Genomic DNA, 23,993 nt, shown 5'->3' on the forward strand with positions numbered 1-23,993 from the left:
GGCCACTGCAGCCTCTATAGCCGCGAGAGCTTCCCTTTTGTGGCTGGATGATCTGCTTAATGACACGCCCTCTGATCCAGTTAAACTAAAGCAACAACTGGTCAAGGTGCAGAAGGCTCAGGGCTTTATAGCGGATGCGACATTGGACTCTGTAAGATTCTCCTCAAGAGTTGCTGCCGCATCAGTGTTGGGACGTCGCCACTTGTGGCTAAAAAACTGGTCAGTCGACAATACATCGAAGAGTAACCTGACCGCTGTGCCCTACGACGCGACTAAGCTGTTTGGGGAGGCCGCCCTTAAGGATGTCCTCGTAGAATCATACGACAAACGCAAAACCATGCCTCTGGCTGGCCGAAAGTCCGACCGCGCATTTAAAAGAAATTTTTCTCAGTCACAGCCCTTTCGGGGCTCCCGCCCCTTTCGGGGCAGAGACAGAGACACGAAGCAGCAGCGTGGTTCCTGGGGACGCCAACGCTCCTCCTATAGGGGCAGGCAGTTCGTCAAGTCCCAGCCCTCTACATCCAAACAAAAATCAACTCAATGACGCCCCTCAGGGCTCCTTGGGGGGTCGCCTGGGTCACTTCCTCTCTGTCTGGGAGTCCTCCGTAAAAGACAATTGGGTTCTTCAGGTCATCCGTACGAGGTACAGAATAGAGCTGGATGCCCCTCCCCCTCCAAGGTTCCTCCCTACTCCAAGGTCTTGGTCTGCACTGAAGCACTCAGAGACGTACCAGGCCATCACGCATCTGTTGGAAATCGGAGCAATAGAACCAGTTCCATCTGCACAGGAGGGGAGAGGTGTCTATTCTATTCTCTTTACCGTCCCCAAAAAAGACGGATCCCGACGCGCCGTCTTGGACTTAAAATACGTAAACAAGTGGGTAAGGCGGGAGCGCTTTCGCATGGACACATTACGATCAATCACGGAGGCCTTGCACCATCTAGACCTCCTAGCGTCCGTTGATCTCAAAGAGGCCTACCTACACATACCGATTCATCAGGAGAGCAGAAGACTGCTGCGTTTCAAGTATGCGGGCCTCCACTACCACTATGCAGCTCTCCCCTTCGGCCTCTCATCCGCCCCCAGAGTCTTCACCAAGGTGCTGGCTCCGCTGGTGGCACACCTTCGACTACAGGGGGTAAGGATTATGGGGTATCTCGACGATTTGTTCCTTCATTCGCTCTCGTATCCAGAAGCACATCAACACCTCTTGGTGACTCTCTCAGAACTGGAGCGCCACGGCTTCGTAGTCAACCGTACAAAGAGTCAACTCATCCCGTCCCGCCAGCTTCGTCACCTGGGCGTTCTCATCGATACAGAGAAGGATCGGCTCTTCCTGCCTCAGGATCGCTTCGTGACGATCAGGGAGGAAGTACAGAGCGTGCTGCAGTCTCCGTCCCCTTGGCTACTAGCTCTGGCAAGAATCCTGGAACTGATGGTCGCCACCATAGAGGTAGTTGCATGGGCCCGACTTCACTACAGACCTCTCCAGTGGTTCCTGCTCCCCCACCAGCATTCCATCGCCCGGCGGAGGAAGGTGAGGTTGAGACTGACTCCCACTGTCAGGACATCCCTCCGCTGGTGGCTTTCTCTGGTGCACCTTCTCCAGGGGAAGGAGTTTCTGGACTCCCCCAGGGTCACAGTGACCACGGACGCCAGCGACAGGGGCTGGCGTGCCCATTGCCTCAGTCTGACGGCCCAAGGCCTGTGGACAGACGCAGAAAGGAGACACAGCATCAACTGGAGGGAGCGTCGTGCCATTCGGCTGGCTCTCCTCGCCTTCCACTCAACAATCCGCAGGCGTCACGTGTTGGTGAAAACCGACAACACCACCGCAAAGGCACACGCAAATCACCAAGGGGGGACCCGCTCGTCATCTCTGCACCAGGAGGCGGTCCTCCTCCTCTCTTGGGCAGAGAGGGAGCTGGAGTCTCTGACAGCCCATCGCGTGAAGGGAGACCTGAATGTTCTGGCAGACTGGCTCAGCAGGGAAGACGTTCAGCCAGGAGAGTGGTCACTCCATCCAGCCACCTTCCAAGCAATCGTGGGCAGAATGGGAATTCCAGTGATCGACCTCTTCGCCTCTCCGCTGAATGCCCAACTACCTCAGTTCATGACCAGGTTTCCATGCCGAACGGTGGTGGCCTCGGATGCGCTGTCGACGGAGTGGCCAGAGGGCTTGTTGTACGCCTACCCACTAACTCCCCTGATCTCCAGGGTCCTGAGGAGGATATGGCTCCTGCGGGCACAAGCCATTCTAATAGCTCCGTTTTGGTCGCATCGCCCTTGGTTCCCAGAGTTCCTTCACCTGTCCAAGGAGCCTCCCTGGGAACTCCCAGTCCGTCCCGACCTGCTCTCCCAAGGCCCAGTACTACATCCCGATCCAGGGTGGTTAAGGCTTGCCGCTTGGAGACTGAGCGGCGAACTCTAAGGCAATTTGGCTATTCAAACAAGGTCGTTGCTACTATGTTGGCATCCCGTAGACCCTCCACTAACCGCATATACCAATGCACCTGGAGGATGTTTCTGCGTTGGTCCTCCCGTCACTCCGTTCCTAGGGGCAGCGCCAACTTACGCCACCTCCTTCTGTTCCTGCAGGATGGCTTGGAAATAGGATTGCGTCCAAACACCTTAAAACGCCAGGCAGCTTCCCTAGTGGGCCTAATATCGGGTAATAGGTCAGACACTTGGCAAACCTACCCGCATCTGAAACGTTTTCTTCAGGGAGCAACCTTGTTGTCTCCGCCTACGGTACACCATTTTCCGTCGTGGGACTTACATGTCGTTTTAAAGGCGCTTCAAAAGACCCCATTTGAGCCGATTGCAAGTATTCCGCTCAGGATACTTTCCTTTAAACTTGCCTTCCTAGTAGCAGTAACCTCAGCAAGGTGGATTTCAGAGTTGAGAGCCCTATCCATACACAGGTCATTCTGTATCTTCTCCAAGGAAGCGGTGAGACTAATCCCGGATAAGAGCCCCTGGTGGCGCAGTGGTAAAAAAACTGCCGCCCTGTAACCAGAAGGTTACAAGTTCGATCCTGACCAGGGGCTCAAGGTTGACTCAGCCTTCCATCCTTCCGAGGTCGGTAAAATGAGTACCCAGAATGTTGGGGGCAATATGCTAAATCATTGTAAACTGCTTAGAGAGCTCCGGCTATAGAGCGGTATATAAATGTAAGTGCTATTGCTATTGCTATTGCTATCCCTTCGTAAGACCAAAAGTCGCTTCAGTTTTTCTTCAGTCTCAAGACATTTTCCTCCCTTCATTTTGCCCCCATCCGGCGCATGAGAGGGAAAGGCTTTGGCACAACCTAGATGTCCGGCGATGCCTCAAGAAATATATCAAGCGCACCGCCTCTTTTCGGAGCACGGACAAAATGTTTGTCTCGTTCCATCCTAGGTCCATGGGCTCTGCCGTGTCAGCACCCACAATCGCCCGCTGGATACGGGCATGCATCACATTGGCATATGAGGTGCAGCATGTCTCCCCACCATCGGGCATCTCAGCGCACTCTGCAAGGGCGGCAGCCACTTCGGCAGCATTCTCCTCTAATGCACCAGTTCAGGACATTTGTAGAGCTGCCACTTGGTCCACGCCTTCTACATTTACCAGGCATTATAAAATTGAAACCCACGCGGACATACAAGCCGCGTTTGGCAGAAGGGTGCTTCAGCGGGTCCTCCCTCGGGAGTAGGCCAGAGCGCACCCGCCCCGTGTTTGGCCAAGCTGTGGTATGTCCCAGAGGTGTCCCTGGCAACAACAACCGAGAAAGGAGCATTGGTTTTCACTTACCGTGAAGGCTTCTTCTGGTTGGTGTTGCCAGGGACACCTCGACCCACCCAGTTTGGCGCTCCTGGCCTCTTCTCGATGGGGGCTCTGTCTCCAGCCTCAAATTCAGGGTCTTGGTATTGTACGATTTATTCAGTCAGGTCCCTTATGTTAGTACCTGTCGCTGTTTCCACCTTTCTAACATTTGGTTCTATTCTTGGTGTGCATCTGTTCTCTCGGATGAAAGAACTGGGCGGGGTTATCTCCCTAGCACCAAGGAGGCATGGCCAAATCTCTATTGGCGAATCAAATCTGTCCTGCCTTGGAGCTAGTGGGAAAGGATAACCCAGAGGTGTCCCTGGCAACACCAACCAGAAGAAGCCTTCACGGTAAGTGAAAACCAATGCTCCTTTCTCTGCTTTCCCAGAAGGCAGGAGAAAGATTCCAGCTTAACTTTAGGGGAAGCTCCTTCATGGTAAGAACACTTTGATTGTAGAGCCAATTACCAAGTGGAGGTAGTGGGCTGCTGTTTGCTGGAGGTCTTTAAACAGAGGCTAGATGGGTCAGTCCCAATAGATGTCTATCTCCTCATTTCCTGCACTGAGCAGGGGCTTGGACGAGATTGCTTACAAGGCCAGCCCCCTCCGACTCTGAAATAATTGTTACTGTTTCTTGACTTCTGATCTGTAGGATTCTTTCCTCCAGTATTGTCCTGTTGGATTGGATACCTTGTTTTTTGTGATGGCAATCAGAATTATGACCACCTCTGAGGGAGGACTTGAGAGAGTGCTGAAGAATATCTTGAGTTATTGAGCAAACAAAAAACCAAACCAAACAAACAAAAAACCCCAAACCCCGCACCTCTCCATTCTTAAATGCTAAAGAGTGGATATCCCTTGAAACCAGAGGTTGAAGTCCCTGACTTGTGTTAACCATGATCTAGCGCCAGTGCAGAAGTAGTGCTTATACCGTAATCACAAAAAAATGGTGGAGTGGGGGGAAATGTTCTGGAGGCAGTGGAAAGAACGTAAAGACTGAAGGCCGTACTTTACCTGTTGGTATTGAAGATGCAGTAATTGCTGAGAACTTTTAGGACACACCTGCAATGTCCCACCCCCATCCCTTCTCAACTCCTTTTACTTTTACCTACTAAATAGGAATCCTGTTTCCTACATCCTTTTTAAAAGTATGAGAGTACAGATACTGTAGCTTGAAACAGCCTGGTACTGTGCCTCTGTTTTCAGGTTTTTTGAAGGAGTTGGTTGTGCAACTTTATAAGGCTGGGATTTCATTATAGTCTGTTTAATGGCAATGTTGACTTCTCGGGTTTCTCAAGTAATCTCTTTGTGAGTGTCAAATTAGCTGCATTCTAAAACTAAATTAAAATTAGTTAAGCATGCCATCAAAGCAATTTTACTACCACAAGATTCACTTCAGTCAGATAGCCTCCCTCAATGGGAATATTTGCCGTTTGAGGTACTACTTCATCTTTTTGGGAGCAAATGTAGAAATTCTGTGGGTAAAGTTTAGAACTGAAAAATGAAGTGTACTTCCATGTCCTTGTTTTGGAAATAGGCCTCTTTAATTGTTTGTTTTGTAATATGCATTTTCAGTATCTCTTGACATAGATTTTTTTTTAATGTGTTCATTCTGAAGGTACCTAACTATGCGATGCAAATACTACTTTAACTCCTTGTTAAGTCAACGATCATATTCTGGAAAAATAGAATTTGACCACAAGATTGAAAGGCTTTCAATTACAGTAAGTTACTTTGCCTTTTCTCTTTGAACAGATTGATATTTAATTTTAAGTTTGATCAAAGGCTTTTCTCAAATTATGCCAGCCTCAACCTTGTACATAGAATAACAGCCAGCACTGAAATAGTATAGTAGTGGAGTTCTGTGAGCTCCTCCTCTCCACCACAAAGCCTCCAATGGGAAGTGGAACTTCTGCCTGATCACACAGGACTTGGAGGCGGTTCTCACAAGCCGCTAAGACAGGGCTAAGGTAGCCAAGCTTGGGCTTGGCTGTCTGTGAGAACCACCAGGAGCTGTGCAGCTCTTCATGGCAGACCCAGTCATGAAGCCCAGTTGTTAAATGAGGATAAGGGAGCAAGCACTCCCTTAACCCTGTTTAACTGACACTATGTCATCAGTGGCTGCTTTCAGCCTGTGCTGAGACACCGAGGGGCGCCCAGCTGTTGCTGGGGGATACCCACAATGCACTGTGCTCTCGCATGGTGTATTGTGGGGTTTCTGGGTGCTAGGACATTGTGTCCCGGCCCCCACAGCTTTGCACTACCTGGGCAGCCGTGGATCGGCTGGGCGTGCAATCCGCGCACCCAGCATCTGGGACCCGGCAATCTGCAGGGGAGGTAAGCTTCTGCAGCCTTCCTCCCCATGCAGCCTCCCACCCAGGTCCCTCCTCATGAGAGAGGGCCCACAGTTTATGTGAGCTTATTGGATCCTATGTATGATCAGGTATATGGTTCATACTGGAAGTGCTATTGTGGAAGCAAGTGCTCATACTGATCCTCACCATCCCTGGTTCAGTTTGTATGAATAGCCATTATAGCAGCTCTGCAAATAAATTATCAGCAACTGCAATGGAAGGGTGTGTGGGGGAAGTGTTTGGGGATTTCTAAACTGCTGCCTTCATGTAACTTCAAAGGAACAAGTACAGAACAAGTTCTAGTAAGAACTAATCTTCCTACTTTCCTTTCACTGTTCTTACAAGTGGACTAAATTTGGTCCAAATCAGTTAGGCAGTTCAGAAGTTAGCCCACTTGTGCCACTCAAACGTTTACACGTCTGCCATCTTGAATTGGGGTGAATGACATCATCACAAACTACACCATTGAGGTGTCCCTACAACGGTACCCGATTTGGTTCCTATTGTACCAGGCATTGTGAAGTTGATGGCGTTGGGGTTGGGGGACACACACGGAATGCCGCGTGATCTCATAAGCCTATTGAAAAGTAGGCTAAAAATTACAGCCACCATTAGATACAAACGTTTCATTGCTGGTTCCTCGTTGTGTATTTTGACTAAAGACAAAGCAACAACTTTGCTAATAACTTTCTTTTACAGTCAGGACTGAGCTCAAGAACATGTGAAGCAGTAGCTGTGCATGTGAGCATTAATAAAGTACCTGTTTAACTCCTCAAGAACCATATCAGTGCATGTTGAAAGCTTGTGTCTTGCTGTCATGGTTAGACTGTTGGACCAAGACCAGCACGATCTTGGTCCAAGAACTCACTCAGCTATGAAGCTCACTGGGTACCATGGACACCATCTTTCAGCCTGGTCTACCTCACAAGGTTGTGAAAATAAAATGGAAGGAGAGAGCCATGAATGTCATGCTGAACTGCTTGCAGGAAGGGCAGGATAAAAATATAAGTAAAATAAACCTACAAAAGCAGTATCTAGGCTTCTGTTCTTTTAAGGCAGGTGCAGATTCTGCAACAAATGCAAGTGGATAATTAGAGTTCATTTGCAGGGGAAAGATAAAGAACCACCGTGCCTTTCCAATGGCACAGTGGATACAGTGACTAGCTTCTTGTAAGTCTTATTAGGGATATGTGAGCTGGCTCAGGCAGTCCCAAGTTTTGAACCAGACATGCCCCCAAAACCAAACTGGCCCCCAGTTCTAAGAACCCATTCATGGGTAAGAGCTAAAACATTAAAAATAATAAAACAACAATAAACAATTTAAAAACATTTTAAAACAGCAATTAAACAATTACAATGATTAAAAGCCCCAAAATCGGGTTAGAATATTAAAATAGATTTTAAAACCCTGGAAAGCCAGGCCATACAAATATGTTTTAAGGGCTCTCCTGAAGGCTAATAGAGAATTCAGATTGCGGATTTCCACAGGGAGCGCATTCCACAGCCCCGGAGCAGCTATAGAGAAGGTCCGCCTCCGAGTCACCACCAGACGAGCTGGTGGTAACTGGAGATGAACCTCCTCAGATGACCTTAATGTGCAGTGGGGATCACGCAGAAGAAGGCGCTCTCTAAGGTAACTAGGGCCTAAGCTGTTCAGGGCTTTAAAGGTAATAACCGGCACTTTGTATTTTGCGTGGAAACATACTGGCAGCCAGTGCAATTGTTTCAAAATAGGCATAATATGGTCTCTCCAGGTTACCCCAGAGACCAACCTGGCTGCCTCATTCTGAACTAACTGAAGTTTCCGAACTACGTACAAAGGCAGCCCCACGTAGAGCGCATTTCAATAGTCAAGCTGGGAGGTTACCAGCTGGTGCACCACTGTATTGAGGTCATCCTCTTCGAGGAATGGGCGCAGCTGTCGAATCAGCCAAAGCTGTTAGAAAGCACTCCTGGCCATGGCCTCCACCTGAGAAACCAGGGTGAGGCCTGGTTCCAGGAGTACTCCCAAGCTGTGCACCTGCTCCTTCTGGGGAAGTGTAACCCCATCCAGCACAGGAAGATCTAATTCACTCCTCAGATTCTTAGCCCCCACAATGAGCACCTCCATCTTGCTTGGATTCAGCTTCAATTTGTTATCCCTCATCCAGCCCATTACTGCCTGTAGGCAGGCATTTAGAGAATGAGTGACATTTCCTGAAGATGAAAGGGAGAAGTAGATTTGGGTGTCATCAGCATACTGATAACACCCAGCACCAATTCTCCTGATAACCTCACCCAGCGGTTTCATGTAGATATTGAAAAGCATTGGTGACAGAATGGAGCCTGAGGGACTCCATATAACAGCTCCTGCTTTGAGGAGCGACTGTCACCAAACTCCATCATCTGGAATCTACCTGAGCGATATTAACGGAACCACTGCAAAGCAGTGCCTCTTATTCCCAGCTCCCCCAGGCAATCCAGAAGGATACCATGGTCGATGGTATCGAATGCCGCCGAGAGATCAAGAGGACCAACAGAATCACACTCCCTCTGTTGATTCCCTGGTAAAGGTCATCCATCAGGCCGACCAAGGCTGTCTCAACCCCATAGCCAGTTCTAAAGCCAGTTTGAAATAGGTCTAGATCATCAGTTTCCTCCCAAACCGCTTGGAGCTGGTTAGCCACCACCCTCTCGATTACCTTGCCCAGCCAGGGGAGATTGGAGATTGGCCTATAACTATCCGTCGCTGAGGGATCCAGGGAAGGCTTCTTAAGAAGCGGTGTAACTATTGTCTCCTTCAAACAGGGAGGCACCAGGGCATTGACAGAATCACCGGCCACACCAACATCAAAACCCTCCAAGGCCTTTTGGAAACCTGCTAGGTCCTGCAGCCTTTTTGGGCAGACCATCCTAATAGGTCCATCACCCCTGCAGGGGTGGCTTGTGACCGTGATACCAACTTTAATTCAGGAAGTGGTCCGTCCATGACAATGGGGTAACCACTGGATCCCCCACCCACGGAACACCCCCCTGATCCGAACAGAAGACCAAATCCAGTGCATGGTCGGCAACATGAGTTGGTTCAGAAATTAATTGGGATAGGCCCATAGTTGTCATGGCCGCTATGAACTCCTGAGCTGCACCAGACAAGCCAGTCCCAAAGTGGATATTGAAGTCCCCCAGCACCAAGAGCCTGGGAGACTCCAACACCAACTCCGCAACCAGCTCTGTCAGCTCAGTTAGGGAGTCAGTTGGGCAGCGGGGTGAGCAGTACACCAACAGAATCCCCAATCTATCCCTAGTTCCCAGCCTCAGAAATACACACTCAATATAAGTCAAGTGTCTCACAGGGGCCCTGGTAAGGGAGATAGTATTTTTATGGACCACAGCCACTTCACCCCACCCCCGCCCACTTCCCCTAACCTGCTCCACAACGGAGTAACCTGGAGGGAGAAGCTGAGCCCACACTGGGCCACTAGCCTCCCCCAACCAAGTCTCAGTTATACATGCCAGGTCAGCTCCCTCATCCATGATCAAATCATGAAAAATTTTGGTCTTTTTTTGAACTGACCTGGCATTACAGAGGAGCAAGTTCAGGCTCTGTGGGTAGTTGGTGCTGCTCCCCAAGGCCTGAGAGTTGTCAGAACTGTTGGAAGTAGAAATAGTTACTAAATTACTAATTTCTCTTCCCTTGTAACAGCCAGCTGTTCTGCCAGTGCCAATTCTTCTATTCCCCACCACTACAGCAATAGCTGCCCCAAGGCTGCCAGGCACACCCCCTGCATTATTCCCTTCAAGGGAGCCCAAACACATCTCAACAACTAGGCCTGGCACAACTCAGGGCAATAAAAACAGCACTTTGACCCCAAAGATCCACCCACCCACGAAACAACCATCCCCCAGCCCTCAGTCCCACCCCCGAAGGCCCAGCCTCCTTTGGCGGCCGCCTACACTGCTGGCATGTCTTCAGCAATATTTATGAGCCTCTAAAACTTCCCAGCAGCCCTTTCTGCCACAAAGGACTGCTGGCCGATACAGGTGTTAATTGTCAGGCTTTCTGAAGGCAGCAGGCTGGCAGACAGCTCCTTGTCCGGGCAAGATGGAAAAGCAAACCCAGAGGGGCCTGATGTAAAGTCCGAGCGGGGGCGGGGGGAGGAAATAACAGTCAGGCCCTCAAACCTTCTCCTCCGTGTGGCCGGCGTGTCTTCAGCAATATTTATGAGCCTCTAAAACTTCCCAGCAGCCCCTTCTGCCACAAAGGACTGCTGAAGATGACTGCTTCCTTCTTTCTAGTGGCGGGGCGGCACAATATGTGGAAAATCCTTCGTTTCCATTTTGTCTGCCTTTTCAACAAGAAGGTGGTGTGCTAGGTCTTGTTCAGAGTTCCAGATAAGGACAATTAAATTCTCCTGCTCCAGGCACACAAACCTCAACCATTAAAGCTGCCCTCAGCTAATTTCATCTTTGCCAGGGTTTTGGTTTTATGTGCAAAGTTCCTTCTGGCAGAAATATTTCGCATCCTAAGGGAAGGTATTAGTTGGCCAAAATGCCACTATGCTTGGCATTCTCCAGGTTAGATTGCATTCAGTTGTCTGCTGAGACAATATCTGATGCATAGATTGAAGATGACTGCTTCCTTCTTTCTAGTGGCGGGGCGGGACACTATGTGGAAAATCCTTCGTTTCCATTTTGTCTGCCTGTTCAACAAAAAGGTGGTGTGCTAGGTCTTCCCTCACCCTCACTATCACCCAAAATAACGCAAGAAATTCTCCAGCAAGTAGTACAGGGAGCAAAGCAGCTCATGTCTGATATTCACAGTGCCTTCCTCCACTTAGTGAGAGAGAAACCTAAGCAATGTTTAAAGACCCTTTCTGCTCATAGGTTGGAGGGCATCCTGCCCCACCCTGGTCAACTTCTTCTGATAGAGTGGAGAACAGTTTCCCATAGGGGATTACTTTCTGTTCTATCTTTTTCTGTCCTGTTAGGAGGTTCTGTTCAGAGGCTGTCTTTTTTCCTTCTTCCTGACTGGCATGTATGTTTCATTGACAAGTGTACTTTAAAAAAATCTAGTACCCTTTCCAAAAGTTGATGGGTGGGAATGGAGGAGCTTTTGCCAGGAAAAGGCAAAGCCGCTTCTAGAAATCCTGACCTAAGAAGCAGTAGCAGTCGGTGAGACAAACTTACCCGGCACCAGCGCCCAACATCCTTTGGGAACTGGCAAGTTTGCCATGCTGACCATTCAAATGGCTCAACTTGTTTTGGAGTAGTAATTATTTATTTTATTGATTTAATTTATATACTACCTGACTCCAAAGGCTGTAGGCAGTTCTTCCTGACTTGCATGTATGTTTCATTGAGAAGTGTACTTGTTAAAAATCTAGTACCCCTTCCAAAAGTAGATGGATGGGAACGGGGGAGCTTTTCCACCACTTTCACCAACTGCTACTGCTAAGAAGTAGATGGGTGGAGTCTCCCAACGTAGGATATCCTCCTGCTGATAATCAGAAAGAACCTTTTGTGCAGTGTTTCTTTTTCTATATGCTACAAGTTAACACTACAATATTGGGGAAATCCTGTTTCTCCTGGAAAGCTACATGTTTAGTTACCTTGTGATTCCAGTTATGCTTCTCTTGGTTTATGTCACCCAAGGTCCAGCCTGGAGAGGGAAACAAGGCTTCTTTAGACGATATGAAATCTTTGTCCGGAGGTGAACGTTCCTTCTCTACAATTTGCTTCATTCTTTCCCTGTGGTCCATTACTGAATCTCCTTTCAGGTGCTTGGATGAATTTGACGTCTTTATGGTACAGCTTTTTGAATTTACTTACTCTAATCATTAGAGTCTAATGCTCATTAGATAAATCCACCTCCAAAATGGTGGATCAGTAATCTGTTACTATTAGGAATAACTGATAAAATAGTTTTCATTGGTTGTGATTTTTAAAGGAATAATCTTTCTCACTTTTTTCAACATTTTATCTTTCACCAGAAAAGTAATGTTTTATTTGCATAATAGTGGCTTTGGATAGTAAAAGTAAAGGTATAGTAGTGCTGTCAAGTCGGTGTCAACTCCTGGCAACCACAGAGCCCTGTGGTTTTCTTTGGTAGAATACAGGAGGGGTTTACCACTGCCATCTGTGCAGTATGAGATGATGCCTTTCAGCAACTTCCTATATCTCTGCTGCCCAATATAGGTGTTTCCCATTGTCTGGGAAACATACCAGTGGAGATTTGAACCAGCAACCTCTTGCTCCCTAGGCAAGTTACTTCCCCACTGTGCCATTAGGTGGCTTTTAGATAGTAAAGCGTGTATGAATCCAATGAAACTTCTGCTTTCTATTACATGTTTTAATATTTGGAGTCACCCTTTTTCATTGACTAATGAAAAGTGAAGCGTTCAGTTCTTAAGTTCATTATGGGGATTTTTGTGTCTCCATAGTGTTAGTGCTACATCTAACTTGCCTTCTATTTATCTCTGATAGGCAGATAAAACAAATTTCAGCACCCAAGAATGAAGTAAAATGAGGGAACTGATGATGTCAAAAATTGATGTTACATTTCAGTTAAGAAAAAGTGAGAATAATTTTTAAAGAAAAATTATTAGGTGATGCTGGAATTAATTTTCAAGACAAATGACAGTGATTTGGTTCACTCTCTGGATCCCAGTCAGAATATATAAAATTGTACATATTAAATTTGAATACAGTTTATAAAAATATATTGATGTATTGTAAACTGCTTTTGTATCTTCTTAGGACATGGTTAACAGAAGAATCGCTATGGACATGATGCTTAAAATGGCAGATTCTCAACGTTATCGGCAATTTATTTTGCTCACCCCACAGAGCATGAGGTGACCTTTTTCTTCAATTTATTGCTGAAATAAAAAGAAATACTTTAAATGTCCCTTAAGAGTCTACATTTGTAGGATGTCAACAAGAGCTGTTCTCATATATACTGTCTGAGATTTAAATAGTTCTATGAATTTTTAGTACATTTTTCCTTTTAACATATTCCACTGTTTAGTATTTGTATGGCATTTCTGGAATTTGTGGGTAATCTGTATCTCAAAGGCTAAATAGATGAAATGGTGATGGCAGCAGAATTGCTAATGACTGGCCTGTAAAATATGAAAATGGCTAACTTGAAGAATGAAGGATCCAGTGCACCTTTTGTGCAACTTTGTGCCCTGGTGACTTGAGCATGTAGCTAGTCTTCAGGATCACCTTATTTGACTGCAAATAGTCTTTCAGAAAAAGGCACCTAAGATATTTGGATGTGGAAATCTCGATTTAAAGTAGCTTCAGTAGAAGATTTTCAAAATAATGCATAGTTTGAAGATTACATGTCATTTTCAGGTTTTGCCTCGTGAAATATGATATGCACAACTGACAGGGTCCAAGAGTACCATTATTAAATTGCCTTTTTTCCCCGTAGCAACTTGCCTATATTTCACCTTATTCGAATCCTTCGAATGCCAGACCCTGAGAGGGGACAATCCACTCTGAATTTTCGTCATAGAGGTGAAGAAGATGAAGATGAGGAATGAGTGCTTTATATACTGTGCAGAATTGGCTTGTTTATATTGTACACACAGCTGTTAACATCATAGTCTACCATAAGTCCTGTTAAAACAAATGAGATGCAATGGTTCATAATTCTCCAGGTTGTGTTCACAATACATATGAGTGTAATTGTGCCTCTCTTTCATTTTTAGTGCAGCTATCAGTATTGACCAGCAAAACTGTGTATTAAGCTTTGAGACATTAAAAAGTATTTTGTGAGATAACATGCGCTCTTTCTTTTGCATTTGTCTCCTTTTATTTGAAGCTGCTTTGTATTGTCTTGTAAATAATTGAACTGAAATATATTGTTTGGGGAAGTAATTAAAAACAAATCCTACATGTTTTGCTACATCATTTTTACAATAAATAGTTATACAACTGTAATAACAGTTGAGAAACTAAACTCTTATTCGTATTCTTCCATTACAAAGTAAATGATTGGGGTTTTTCACCAAAAAAGGACCAAACTAAATGATCTGCCTCCTGTGTGATGAGAGATGTGTACTTCATTTTCTAACATAAATGCCACTTTGGGGGGATGGAGCGGTTGATCTGTATCTAGACTGCAGGGAAGGCAGGTGTGACCACTTCTCTCCTGCAGTTCCAACCCTGGTAATCTGTCTGTCTCTTGCATAGGCCTCTGTTTTCTACAAAAGGCTCAGGTTGACACTTCTAGACAGTCTAAACATGCTTGCAGCAGCCACCTTGTGCCCTACACAGTATGGCCACACGTGGAACTCTCTAGTTAGCCGTTATCAGGGTTAGAATAAAAGCCTTAGGTTGTTCCATGCAGCGACTTCACTCCCACTTTGAAACAGCAGCTTTGGTAGTTGGTCTAGTATTGGGCTTATAGCCAGGACAGCAAGAAGGGAAACTTCAGGGGAGGTCTGGCTGCCTAATTATTGTAGAGAAAGATTGCTCTCCTTTCCGCCCCCCCACTTCCTACGGTATAAAAGTTGATAAAAATAATGTGTGTTTAGGAGAAACTCATGAATCAGCACAATGAAGATTAGGGTGCAGTTAGGAAATATACCTAACATTTGATTCTAGTGACATCCATAAATATGGGTTGGACTTGAACCAAAAGACTTCTGACCTAGATGATCTGATGTATAACTTCATGAAAAAGACCCCTAGACTCCGTCCAGTTTATTTTCACCAGTCATCACTAACACAGCAAAATGGGCCTGGGAGGTGGTACAAACATCTTCCCCAACCTCTAAGAAACTGGAGACTAAATCTTTACAGGGTCCAGGAACTGGGCAATGAATATCTGCACAAGCACCCAGTGCCAAATTCCCTAGTAATTGATTGTGCGTCCACATCTAGAGCTGGTTGCCGGCACACTACGCTGGCTGATAAGGAGGGCTGCAAGCTGGATGTCCTGGGTAGGCGGACATACTCCACGATCTGGATCATGATCCATTATAATAATAAGCAATGGGGTTCTGTGCCTGCTCAGGGACCTCGTAGGCTGACTGAGTAGTTCCTCATGACGTCCCGCCCCGTCTGCACATGGTGTGCAAAGTTCCTTAAGATTGGCGGTTGGGGCATCCTTTCAGTTTCCTGTAGACAGCAAGTAATGACGATCTGTGACATTCACCATGCCATTTTCCAAAGTCACTCCTACTGCAGTGGGGACGGCATGGGTGGGTCTTATGACTACAACGGATCACTTCCAGATCAAGGGTTACAGGTAAGCAACCTGTTTTTTCTTGCCTGTCCATCAAGATTGCCAATTACATTGCCTGCCTTTCCAAATTTACACACTGTCTGTGGGAGAAGCTCTTCAAGGAATGGAAAACGCTCACTCCTACAGAGTTTCAGCACAAATTCAAATCCACATTTTGTTGGATAACAACAGCAATGTGCCAGCAGCTGGCCAACGCCGAACACTTGGCCGAGTCAAGAGTCCAGCTCTCTGACCTCGGCAATAATGCTCCGTTGCCATGCTTGGTTGCAATCGACTTCTTTATAGCAGGATATACGTGACCGCATTGAAGCTCTGGACTTTGATGGAAAGGGCCTCTTCTCTCTGAGTCCATGGATGACACCATGGAGCAGTGGAGGAAATCGAAGAACACGGCGAAGACTCGCATGGCTTAGAAATACACACCTAACAGGTACCAGCCCTACCAGACTCACCAGGGTAACTTCCGGTGCAGAGAGCACAAAGAATACAGGCGATGGCATAGTCCAGGGCTTCTCAACGTGTGGGTCCCCAGATGTTATTGGACTTCAGCTCCCATAATCCCCAGCCCCAGTGGCCTTTGGTTGGGTATTATGGGAGTTGAAGTCTAATTACATCTGGGGACCCACAGGTTGAGAAGCCCTGGCATAGTCGCTATAACCCCAAGCCCTTCCAAACGAAGAACAGGCCAGACCAGCAAAGTAGGAATTTATTATTTATTTTATTTTATTTTTTACATTTCTATCCCACTCTTCCACCAAGGAGCCCAGAGCAGTATACTACATACTTAAGTGCCTCCTCACAACAACCCTGTGAAGTAGGTTAGGCTGAGAGAGAAGTGACTGGCCCAGAGTCACCCAGCAAGTATCATGGCTGAATGGGGATTTGAACTCACGTCTCCTCGGGCCTAATCCCGCACTCTAACCACTACACCACACAATCAGGCCAACAGGGCAAGCAACACCTGTGACCTGGGCCTGAGCCCACGGAACCCAGACAATCCAACATCAAGCTTACCACCGGTCACCACAAGGCCCAACATCCGCTTGTGGTTAGCCAGAATTCCAATCAAGCTGGCTAGTCATGCTCCAGCATGGCACCGTATAACATCAGACCGGTGGGTCTTACGCATCATACAGACTGGGTATGCAATAGAATTCAATACTCTGCCAGAGTTTACAGGGATCAAATATACCCCAGAGACAAAAACCCTGAGTGAAGAGGTCAGTGTGCTGTTGGAGAAACAGGCGATCTTGCTGGTACTGTGGGCTCAGAGCCAATCAGGCTTTTACTCCAGGTATTTCCAGATCCCCAAGAGGGATGGTGGAATTCGCCCAATTATGGACCTCCGGTGGCTGAACCAGTATATCGATGTGAGGAAGTTTAGGATGAGAACGTTGCAAGCAGTCCTCCCTCTGTTGCATGGAGACGTGTGGATTGCAACATTGAATCTCAAGGATGCCTACTTTCACATCGGAATACAGGCAAGCCACTGGAAATATCTCCACTTCATGGTGGGCACTCAGGTCTACGAATATAACGTGCGACCCTTCGGCCTTGTGCCAGCCCCGAGGATGGCAGTAATTTGTTGCCTATTTGAGGGTTCAGGGTGTCTCCATTTTTCCATATTTAGATGATTGGCTCATCACGGCTTGAATGAAGACACAGTTTGCAACACACGTAAGGACAGTGACATCCCTCCTAGAAGAGTTTGGCATAAACATCAACTGGAAAAAATCTCATTTGGACCCAGTCAAAAAACTGCAACACATAGGCGCAGTGCTGGACATTAGTGCCCAGAGGGCATTCCTGCCACAGGACAGGTTCCAACGAATCCACGAGATGGTGACGCGGTTTCAGGTGACTCCCCAACAAAGAGCCAGATCGATCCAGGTCCTCCTGGGCCTAATGGTGTCCTGCACAACCACATTACATTATGTGAAGCTCCAAATGAGAAAGCTGCAGTCCTGGTACCTGGAGGTTTTCAAGCCCAACGTGGATTCTCAAAACAAACTCCTACTGGTACCAAGGAAGGTCCTGGAATCCTTACTATGGTGGACCAGCCCCAAGAACCTTCTAGAAGGCATGCCATACAGATAGCCTGTGCCAGCGTTAACACTGACTTTGGATGCCTCGATGCTGGGCTGGGGAGCACATCTGGACAACATGAGAGTGCAGGGACTCTGGAACCCCCAAGAAGCCCGCCTACACATAAACTTCCTGGAACTCATGGCGGCCTTCAAAGCACTTCAAGCTTTCCAGGACACTGCGCAACATTGCACAATACTACTACAGATAGACAACACAACTGTGATTGCATACATAAACTATCAAGGCAGCACCGTATCAAAGCCCCTTTGCCAGCTCAGCCTTCAAATCTGGAACTGGTGCATTGTGCGGAACATCCATCTGATTGCCATCCACATAAAGGGCCAGGACAACATGTTGGCAGACGCCTTGAGCAGGACCCCAGTTCTACAGCAGCACGAATGAGAGCTGAATCCCACATTGCTAGAAAGTCTATTCGTCAAATGGGGGACACGCACGGTTGGCCTCTTTGCCACGGCGCAAAACAGGAAATGTTAACTGTACTGCTCCAGGATGGGGCTGGGAGAATGCACAAGGGCGATGCCTTCCAGTTCCTGTGGACTCACAGTACCTTTTACTTGTTTCCACCCTACCCGCTGTTGAACAGGGTGGTAGCCAAAATAGGACCAGGGCAATTATCATTGCCCCGTGGTGATCCAGCCAGCCGTGGTTCCTGAGATTGCTTGAAAGGAGCAGGAGTATATGAAATCTGGCAACCTTTGTTCAGCCTTCATCGTTGAAACACATGCAGCTATGGGTGGCAACCAGGAGTCTGCCAATCTGTCTGCAACAAACTGAGAACATTTATGCTAGAGGGAGCACACTCCTTGATATGAACAAGCAGGCAAACCCCTCTTTAATATTGGGGTCTGCTTTCTGAACCTAAAAGCCAATGAACGCCTGTGTCTGGGAGTGTGCCTTTGCAAGGGACAATTAGGATGTGAGCTTTGGATTTTTGCTAAACTACAGTAGTCAAATGGAATTGCTTAAGGTTTGAAGTTTGGGATTTTTTTGAGCTGTGCTTGTCAAGGATAAAGTTTAGGTACATGCTGAACTTCTAAGAGCAATTAGGAGAACAGCACATCTTGATAACAGTGCTAGCGGCTAGGGAGAGATACATCCACACAATTAATTGCTGACTCTTCTATGTGCTCTCTCTCTGAATAACATTTCTTCTGATTAACCATTTCACCCTGAATAGACAGGCGCCAAATTTGTCTTCAGCTGACCACAGGCCAGGTCAAGTTGTCCCGGGTAGGAGTGCCCCCGCTCTCCAGATCAGTACTCAGCTCCTTGTTAATTGGCTCCTTACACTGATAAAATGTGAAGAGAACCTTGAGAGACTGCATTGTTTACTTCAAGGATGGAGATGCTGAGAGATAACTAAGGGGGGCTACTTTAATTCAAGATGTGACAGAGGCTGGACAAAAACTTTAAAAGGAGTTTGCCAAATGGCAGGCAGGAGGCATCTTGCCAGACCTTCATTCATTAATGGAGTTCTCCTCCAGTGAAGGCAATGGGTGCTAACTGATTGCTTGGGGAGATCGTTTCGGCCCTTTGGGATTGGAAGAATTCCCCTTATTGTATCCTTGCCAAGCCACCTGGGCAAGGCCTTCACTCCTACACCACGGCGAATGCCAGTCTGCAGAGCTTCGGTAATTATATCAACAGGTTTGCTTGAGCCAGCATTTTCCCAACTAACATAGCTGTCCTGTCTTCAAGGAAGTTTCTGTCTCCAGCTCTCAGCTTGAGCTTTTGTCTCTCTCGTGCTCTCTCTTTCTCGCTCTCTCTCACGCTCTCTCTCTCTCTCTCTCTCCCCATCTCTCTTTTTTCCAGCGGAGTTTTTTTTTGCTGCGGCCATCATATGCCGGCTGACAGGAAACGGTCTCTGTCTCTCACTTCTCTTCCGTCCCCTCCTCTCCCACTTCTCCATCCTAAGCTGCCTCTATTCCTCTTGCTGCTTTCCCTCCCCTTCTTCGAGACTGTCCTTAGTATCTTCTGTTCTCTGCTAATACAGCCTTATGTTTGGGAACAATCATAGATAACATTCCAGGCACAGGTCCTCCAGTAGCTGGCCTCAATGGGAGGAACTTGATTTTAAAACTATTCATCATCTGAGTAGATTGCCTGCCTAGGGTCAGAAAGAAATGCTCTTTTCTGTTCAAAATTGAAAATTGCTTGGCATTCTATTATTGGTATGATTTAACTGTCATTGAAATTAGTGGATTAAATTAAGAGAAGCGCTGCGTGAATTGTTTGCCTGTAATCAAGCTGAGCTGGGAGGTGGTTCTGATTTTGCTACTGAGCAGCAGAAAATAAACTACCCTCTGCAACCAGAAGCTGAATTCCTCAGCTTGTATCCAAGTCTGATAACACCACTGCCTGCTTTAGCAGGGCCAAATTGATCTCTAGTTAGCAGCTCTGCATTTTGGCAAAAGGGAAAATGATTTTAGAGATGCTTTCTCGCTGTTATTAAACACTACACTGCAATCATAGGGAAATGAAATTGAGAAGTATTTTACTTACATGCGTAATCACTTATACTTGTAGTTAATAGCCTTAATAAAGCCCATTAAAACTCACAGTTGTGGGGGGGGGGAGGTGGTGGCGTCTTCTCTTCTCCCTCCCTCCCTCCCTCCCTCCCTTCAAATCGCACACAAAACTCGGATAGCAAACCCCTGAGAGTAGTCTCTGGTAACTACTAGTTGGGAGAGGCCTGGCCAGCTTGTTCCTAACATCCTCAGTTTGGACTTCTGAGGTTCTCCTTCCAGGTCATTTGGAGATCTATAATAAAAACCACTGTATGGAGTCGGGGTGCAGGGTCCAGTATGGAAGTACATAATGTTTTCATTTTATTAATAAGGTCTGTACTGCTTCATGTGAGAGAATGGCTTACAATGACTTGAAATAAAACGCTGACTCTCCAGCCCCCTCAAGAAGTAAAAGCTGTCGGGAGTTTTGCTCAAACTGTCAACTTAAAATTCAGCCTCTCTCAAGCCCTTTGATGTTTGTGTGTCTCAAGGATAGTCTGCTATATCATATTAACCAGCTGTTTAATCAAATATTTCACGACTTGGTTCTCAAACTAAATTCTTCCAGAAAGCCTTTTCAAACATCCCCCTGCTAACTGCCACAATAAAAAAGCAAGGTTTTTCTTTGCTGATGAAGGCAGTTCTCTTCTGCCTGACTGAAGAACATAACAGCCCTGCTGGATCAGGCCCGAGGCCCATTCAGTCCAGCATCGGAGATAGGATTGAGCCCTGAGGGACACCATACAATGAGGCAAATCTCACGATCAGAGAGACCCGCCTTAAAATGGTTTGTGGGGAGAACAGGCTTAGCCTGCTCCCCCCGCAGATGATCCTCAGACAGCCAGCTCTGTCACGGAGTCGGCAGGGGCTGTGGGGATTGGGGGCTACGCAGCCCCCCGAAGTTCCTGGATGTTCCGCGTGAGTGCACGGGACATCCTGGAGAGACCCCCAGGGCTGGGAGGCTTGTTTCAGCCTCCCAGAGGGGGTCACCTCATGTGTTGCTGCGGTGCAGAGCCGTGCTGTGGCAATACACGTTCAAATAGATGGGGCTAGTGGAGCGCTCACTCCGCTAACCTTGTCTAAGGGGAGGGGGAATTAGGAGGGTTTGATGCCCATAGCCGCGTGGGTCCCGTGGCAGCAGACGATCAGGCAAAAGCGGGCTAGGCACCCTTAGTCCACTTTTGCCTGATCGTGAAAATCTCCTTAATAGCTCTCATTTCAGAAAGCAACTATCTCTGAGCGACGCCATCTGGAATCAACCAGAGAGATAGGAACTGAACCACTGCAAAGCAGTGCCCCCTATTCCCAAATCCCCCAGATGATCCAGATCCGTGCTTGATAGTATTGAAAGCCACAGAAATGTCCAAAAGAACCAACAGAGTCGCACTCCCTCTGTCCATTCCTTGGTAGAGATCATCCATCAGGCTGACCAAAGCTGTCTCCATCCCATAGCTCACTCTAAAGCCAGTTTGAAATGGAACTAGATAATCACTGTCATCCAAAACTGCCTGGTGTTGATCAGCCACCACCCTCTCAATTGCCTTGCCCACCCAAGGGAGGTTGGAGACTGGCCTATAATTATCCAACACCAAGGGCTCTCAGGCAGGCTTCTTAAGCAAAGGTCTCACAATTGCTTCCTTCAAACATGGAGGCATCCTGCCCTCCCTCAGTGAGGCATTTATGATGCCAACTAGTTCATCTCTAACAACCTGCCTGCTAGATGTTATAAGCCAGGTTCGGCATGGATCCAAAGGAACAAATGGTAGGCTGAACTCCTCCAAGGAGCTTGTCCACATCCTCAGGAGTCACAAATTGAAACTGATCAATTCTAATTAAACCAGAGGAGTTACTGGACACTTCTACAATTGACCCCGCCCAAAGCATGGAGTCCAAGTTGGCTCGCATGCGAGATATTTTATCCACAAAATCTTTTGCTAGGAGTTCAGCAATTTCACATTTGAGTTTCTTCAGAACTTGATTGGATGCCGTCTTGCCCTGACAATTGGTTAATTTTTAGTTTTTAAAGACAATTTAGAAATTCCTTTCTCTTCATCTCAAATTGGTCCAGTTCTTCAGCCTCCAAGCTCAGTTCCAGAGTGGGTATATGGTCACTATCCTTTGCCATGAAGAGAGATGCAAATAACTCCTTCAGCTTCTCTGCAATCTCCTTATCCTCCTTAATAATCCCTTTCATGCCTGTATCATCTAAGGATCCAACTGCCTCCCTGGCAGGTTTTCTGCTTCTGATATATTTAAAGAAGTTTTTGTTATTCCCCTTGACGTTTCTAGCTATATGCTGCTGCTGCTGCTGCTGCTCCTCCCTCTCTCTCTCTGTATCCCTTATTGTCTCCTTGCATTTCACTTGCTAGAGTTTCTGTTCGTTTCTGTTCTCTTCATTTGGGCAGGGCTCCCATTTTCTGAAAGAAGTCTTCTTCCCTTTTATAGCTTCCCTGACTCTACTTGTTAGTCATGCTCCTGAACTTGGTGGTACCTTTCCTCCATTTTGGTACTTTTTATCCTCCTTCTCCTTCCAACTGAGCTTCTATTATTGTGGTTTTTAATATTCCATGTTTTCTGGAGCGATTTGACTCTCCTGACGTTCCCTTTCAGCTTTCTTTTTACCCACCCCCACCTTTTTGAGAAGTTTCCTCTTCTGAAGTCCAACACATCTGTCTTGGACTTCCCTGGCAGTGCTCCACTCACATATAAGCTGAATTGGATCATACTGTGGACTTCTGTTCAATTCTACCAGGTACCACATACACGAAGAGAGAGATGATTTAAAAGTAAGATCATAGAAACTGTGTGCACTACATAGTGGCAATTGTAATAATACCACTGTTGAACCCAACTATCTTGAGGTTTTCCTTGGCTGCTGATTCTTGGGACTACAGAACCAGGCAGAACAACTTCAGCCCTTCTGGTTTTGGAATCGCAGCTCCCATAACCCTCAGCCACAGTGGCCAAGAGTCAGGGATTGTGGGAGTTGTCCAGCATCTGCAGGAGGGCTGAAGTTGTGCTACAGAAACTGAATTTCTTCACATGATACTTTAAAGATTTACATTACTATTACAAGCCACATCCTCTCTCGTGTTTCCTGCTTGAAATTTTGGAATTTCATGGTATATTTAATTTGGAACTATTTATTCCATCAGAAGTAAATCTAAAGTATTTGCTCTTATAAGGAGAGGAGAGCTGGTCTTGTGGTAGCAAGCATGACTTGTCCCCTTAGCTAAGCAGAGTCCATCCTGGTTGCATATGAATGGGAGACTTGGTGTGTGAGCACCTAAAGATATTCCCCCTAGGGGATGGAGCTGTTCTGGGAAGAGCATCTGGATTCCAAGTTTCCCCCCTGGCATCTCCAAGATCGGGCTGAGAGAGATTCCTGCCTGCAACCTTGGAGAAGCTGCTGCCAGTCTGTGAAGACAATACTGAGCTAGATAGACCAATGGTCTGACTCAGTATATGGCAACTTCCTCTGTTCCTAAAGTAATAAACTGTATTATATTGTTTCTCTTGCTTTTCTTTAGAATCTTTAGGTAAGCAGATTTCAAAGCCAATGAGAGGTTATTGCTTGAACATCTGAGAGTTCAAAACTGGGGTCTAGAGTGATTCCTTTCCTTCCTGGGTAGGTGGGTGCAGATTAACGGATTCCCACCTACACCTTGCTGCTGCCCTGTGACATTTGGCAGGTTCCATTATTTTGCCAAATTTGTCAAAGCTACTGGAAATAAGTGAGATTATGTAGGGATTTCAAATTTGGCATGGTTCATCCCAAGCACTTAAAAATAAACCAACCCTCTACTGTATTGTTTTCATTATGCCTAAATTGGAATCCCAGTGTCATGAATATCAGGATGAAATCACCCCTGCTTTCTTTTAGTCACTTTATTCAACTCTGTCCTAGAGAATTGATGACTTTTTCATTTGTAACATTTTCACTAACTTCAGGTTTGTGTTTTTCAGGATGGTTTTAAG

General features: G+C 46.6%; 1 protein-coding gene across 4 annotated transcripts in view; it reads left to right on the plus strand.

The window, feature by feature from the left end:
* LOC128340334 (structural maintenance of chromosomes protein 6-like) overlaps positions 1-14,109 on the plus strand; it is an 81,682-nt gene extending 67,573 nt beyond the window's left edge. The window contains exons 24-28 of one of the 4 annotated variants that reach the window (XR_008313612.1): positions 5,426-5,531; positions 11,793-11,945; positions 12,624-12,714; positions 12,897-12,994; positions 13,579-13,618. Coding sequence is in view for 1 of the 4 variants with exons in the window: in XM_053285325.1 (XP_053141300.1) it covers positions 5,426-5,531; positions 11,793-11,945; positions 12,897-12,994; positions 13,579-13,690 (469 nt within the window). In the remaining 3 variants the exon portion in view is untranslated. Of the gene's footprint in view, positions 1-5,425; positions 5,532-11,792; positions 11,946-12,623; positions 12,715-12,896; positions 12,995-13,578 lie in introns of all 4 variants that reach the window. The other 3 variants (XR_008313613.1, XR_008313614.1, XM_053285325.1) reach the window with 3 other exon arrangements.
* Positions 14,110-23,993: the final 9,884 nt, after the last annotated feature.

This window comes from Hemicordylus capensis, chromosome 1 (assembly GCF_027244095.1).
Source record: "Hemicordylus capensis ecotype Gifberg chromosome 1, rHemCap1.1.pri, whole genome shotgun sequence".
NCBI lineage: Eukaryota > Metazoa > Chordata > Lepidosauria > Squamata > Cordylidae > Hemicordylus > Hemicordylus capensis.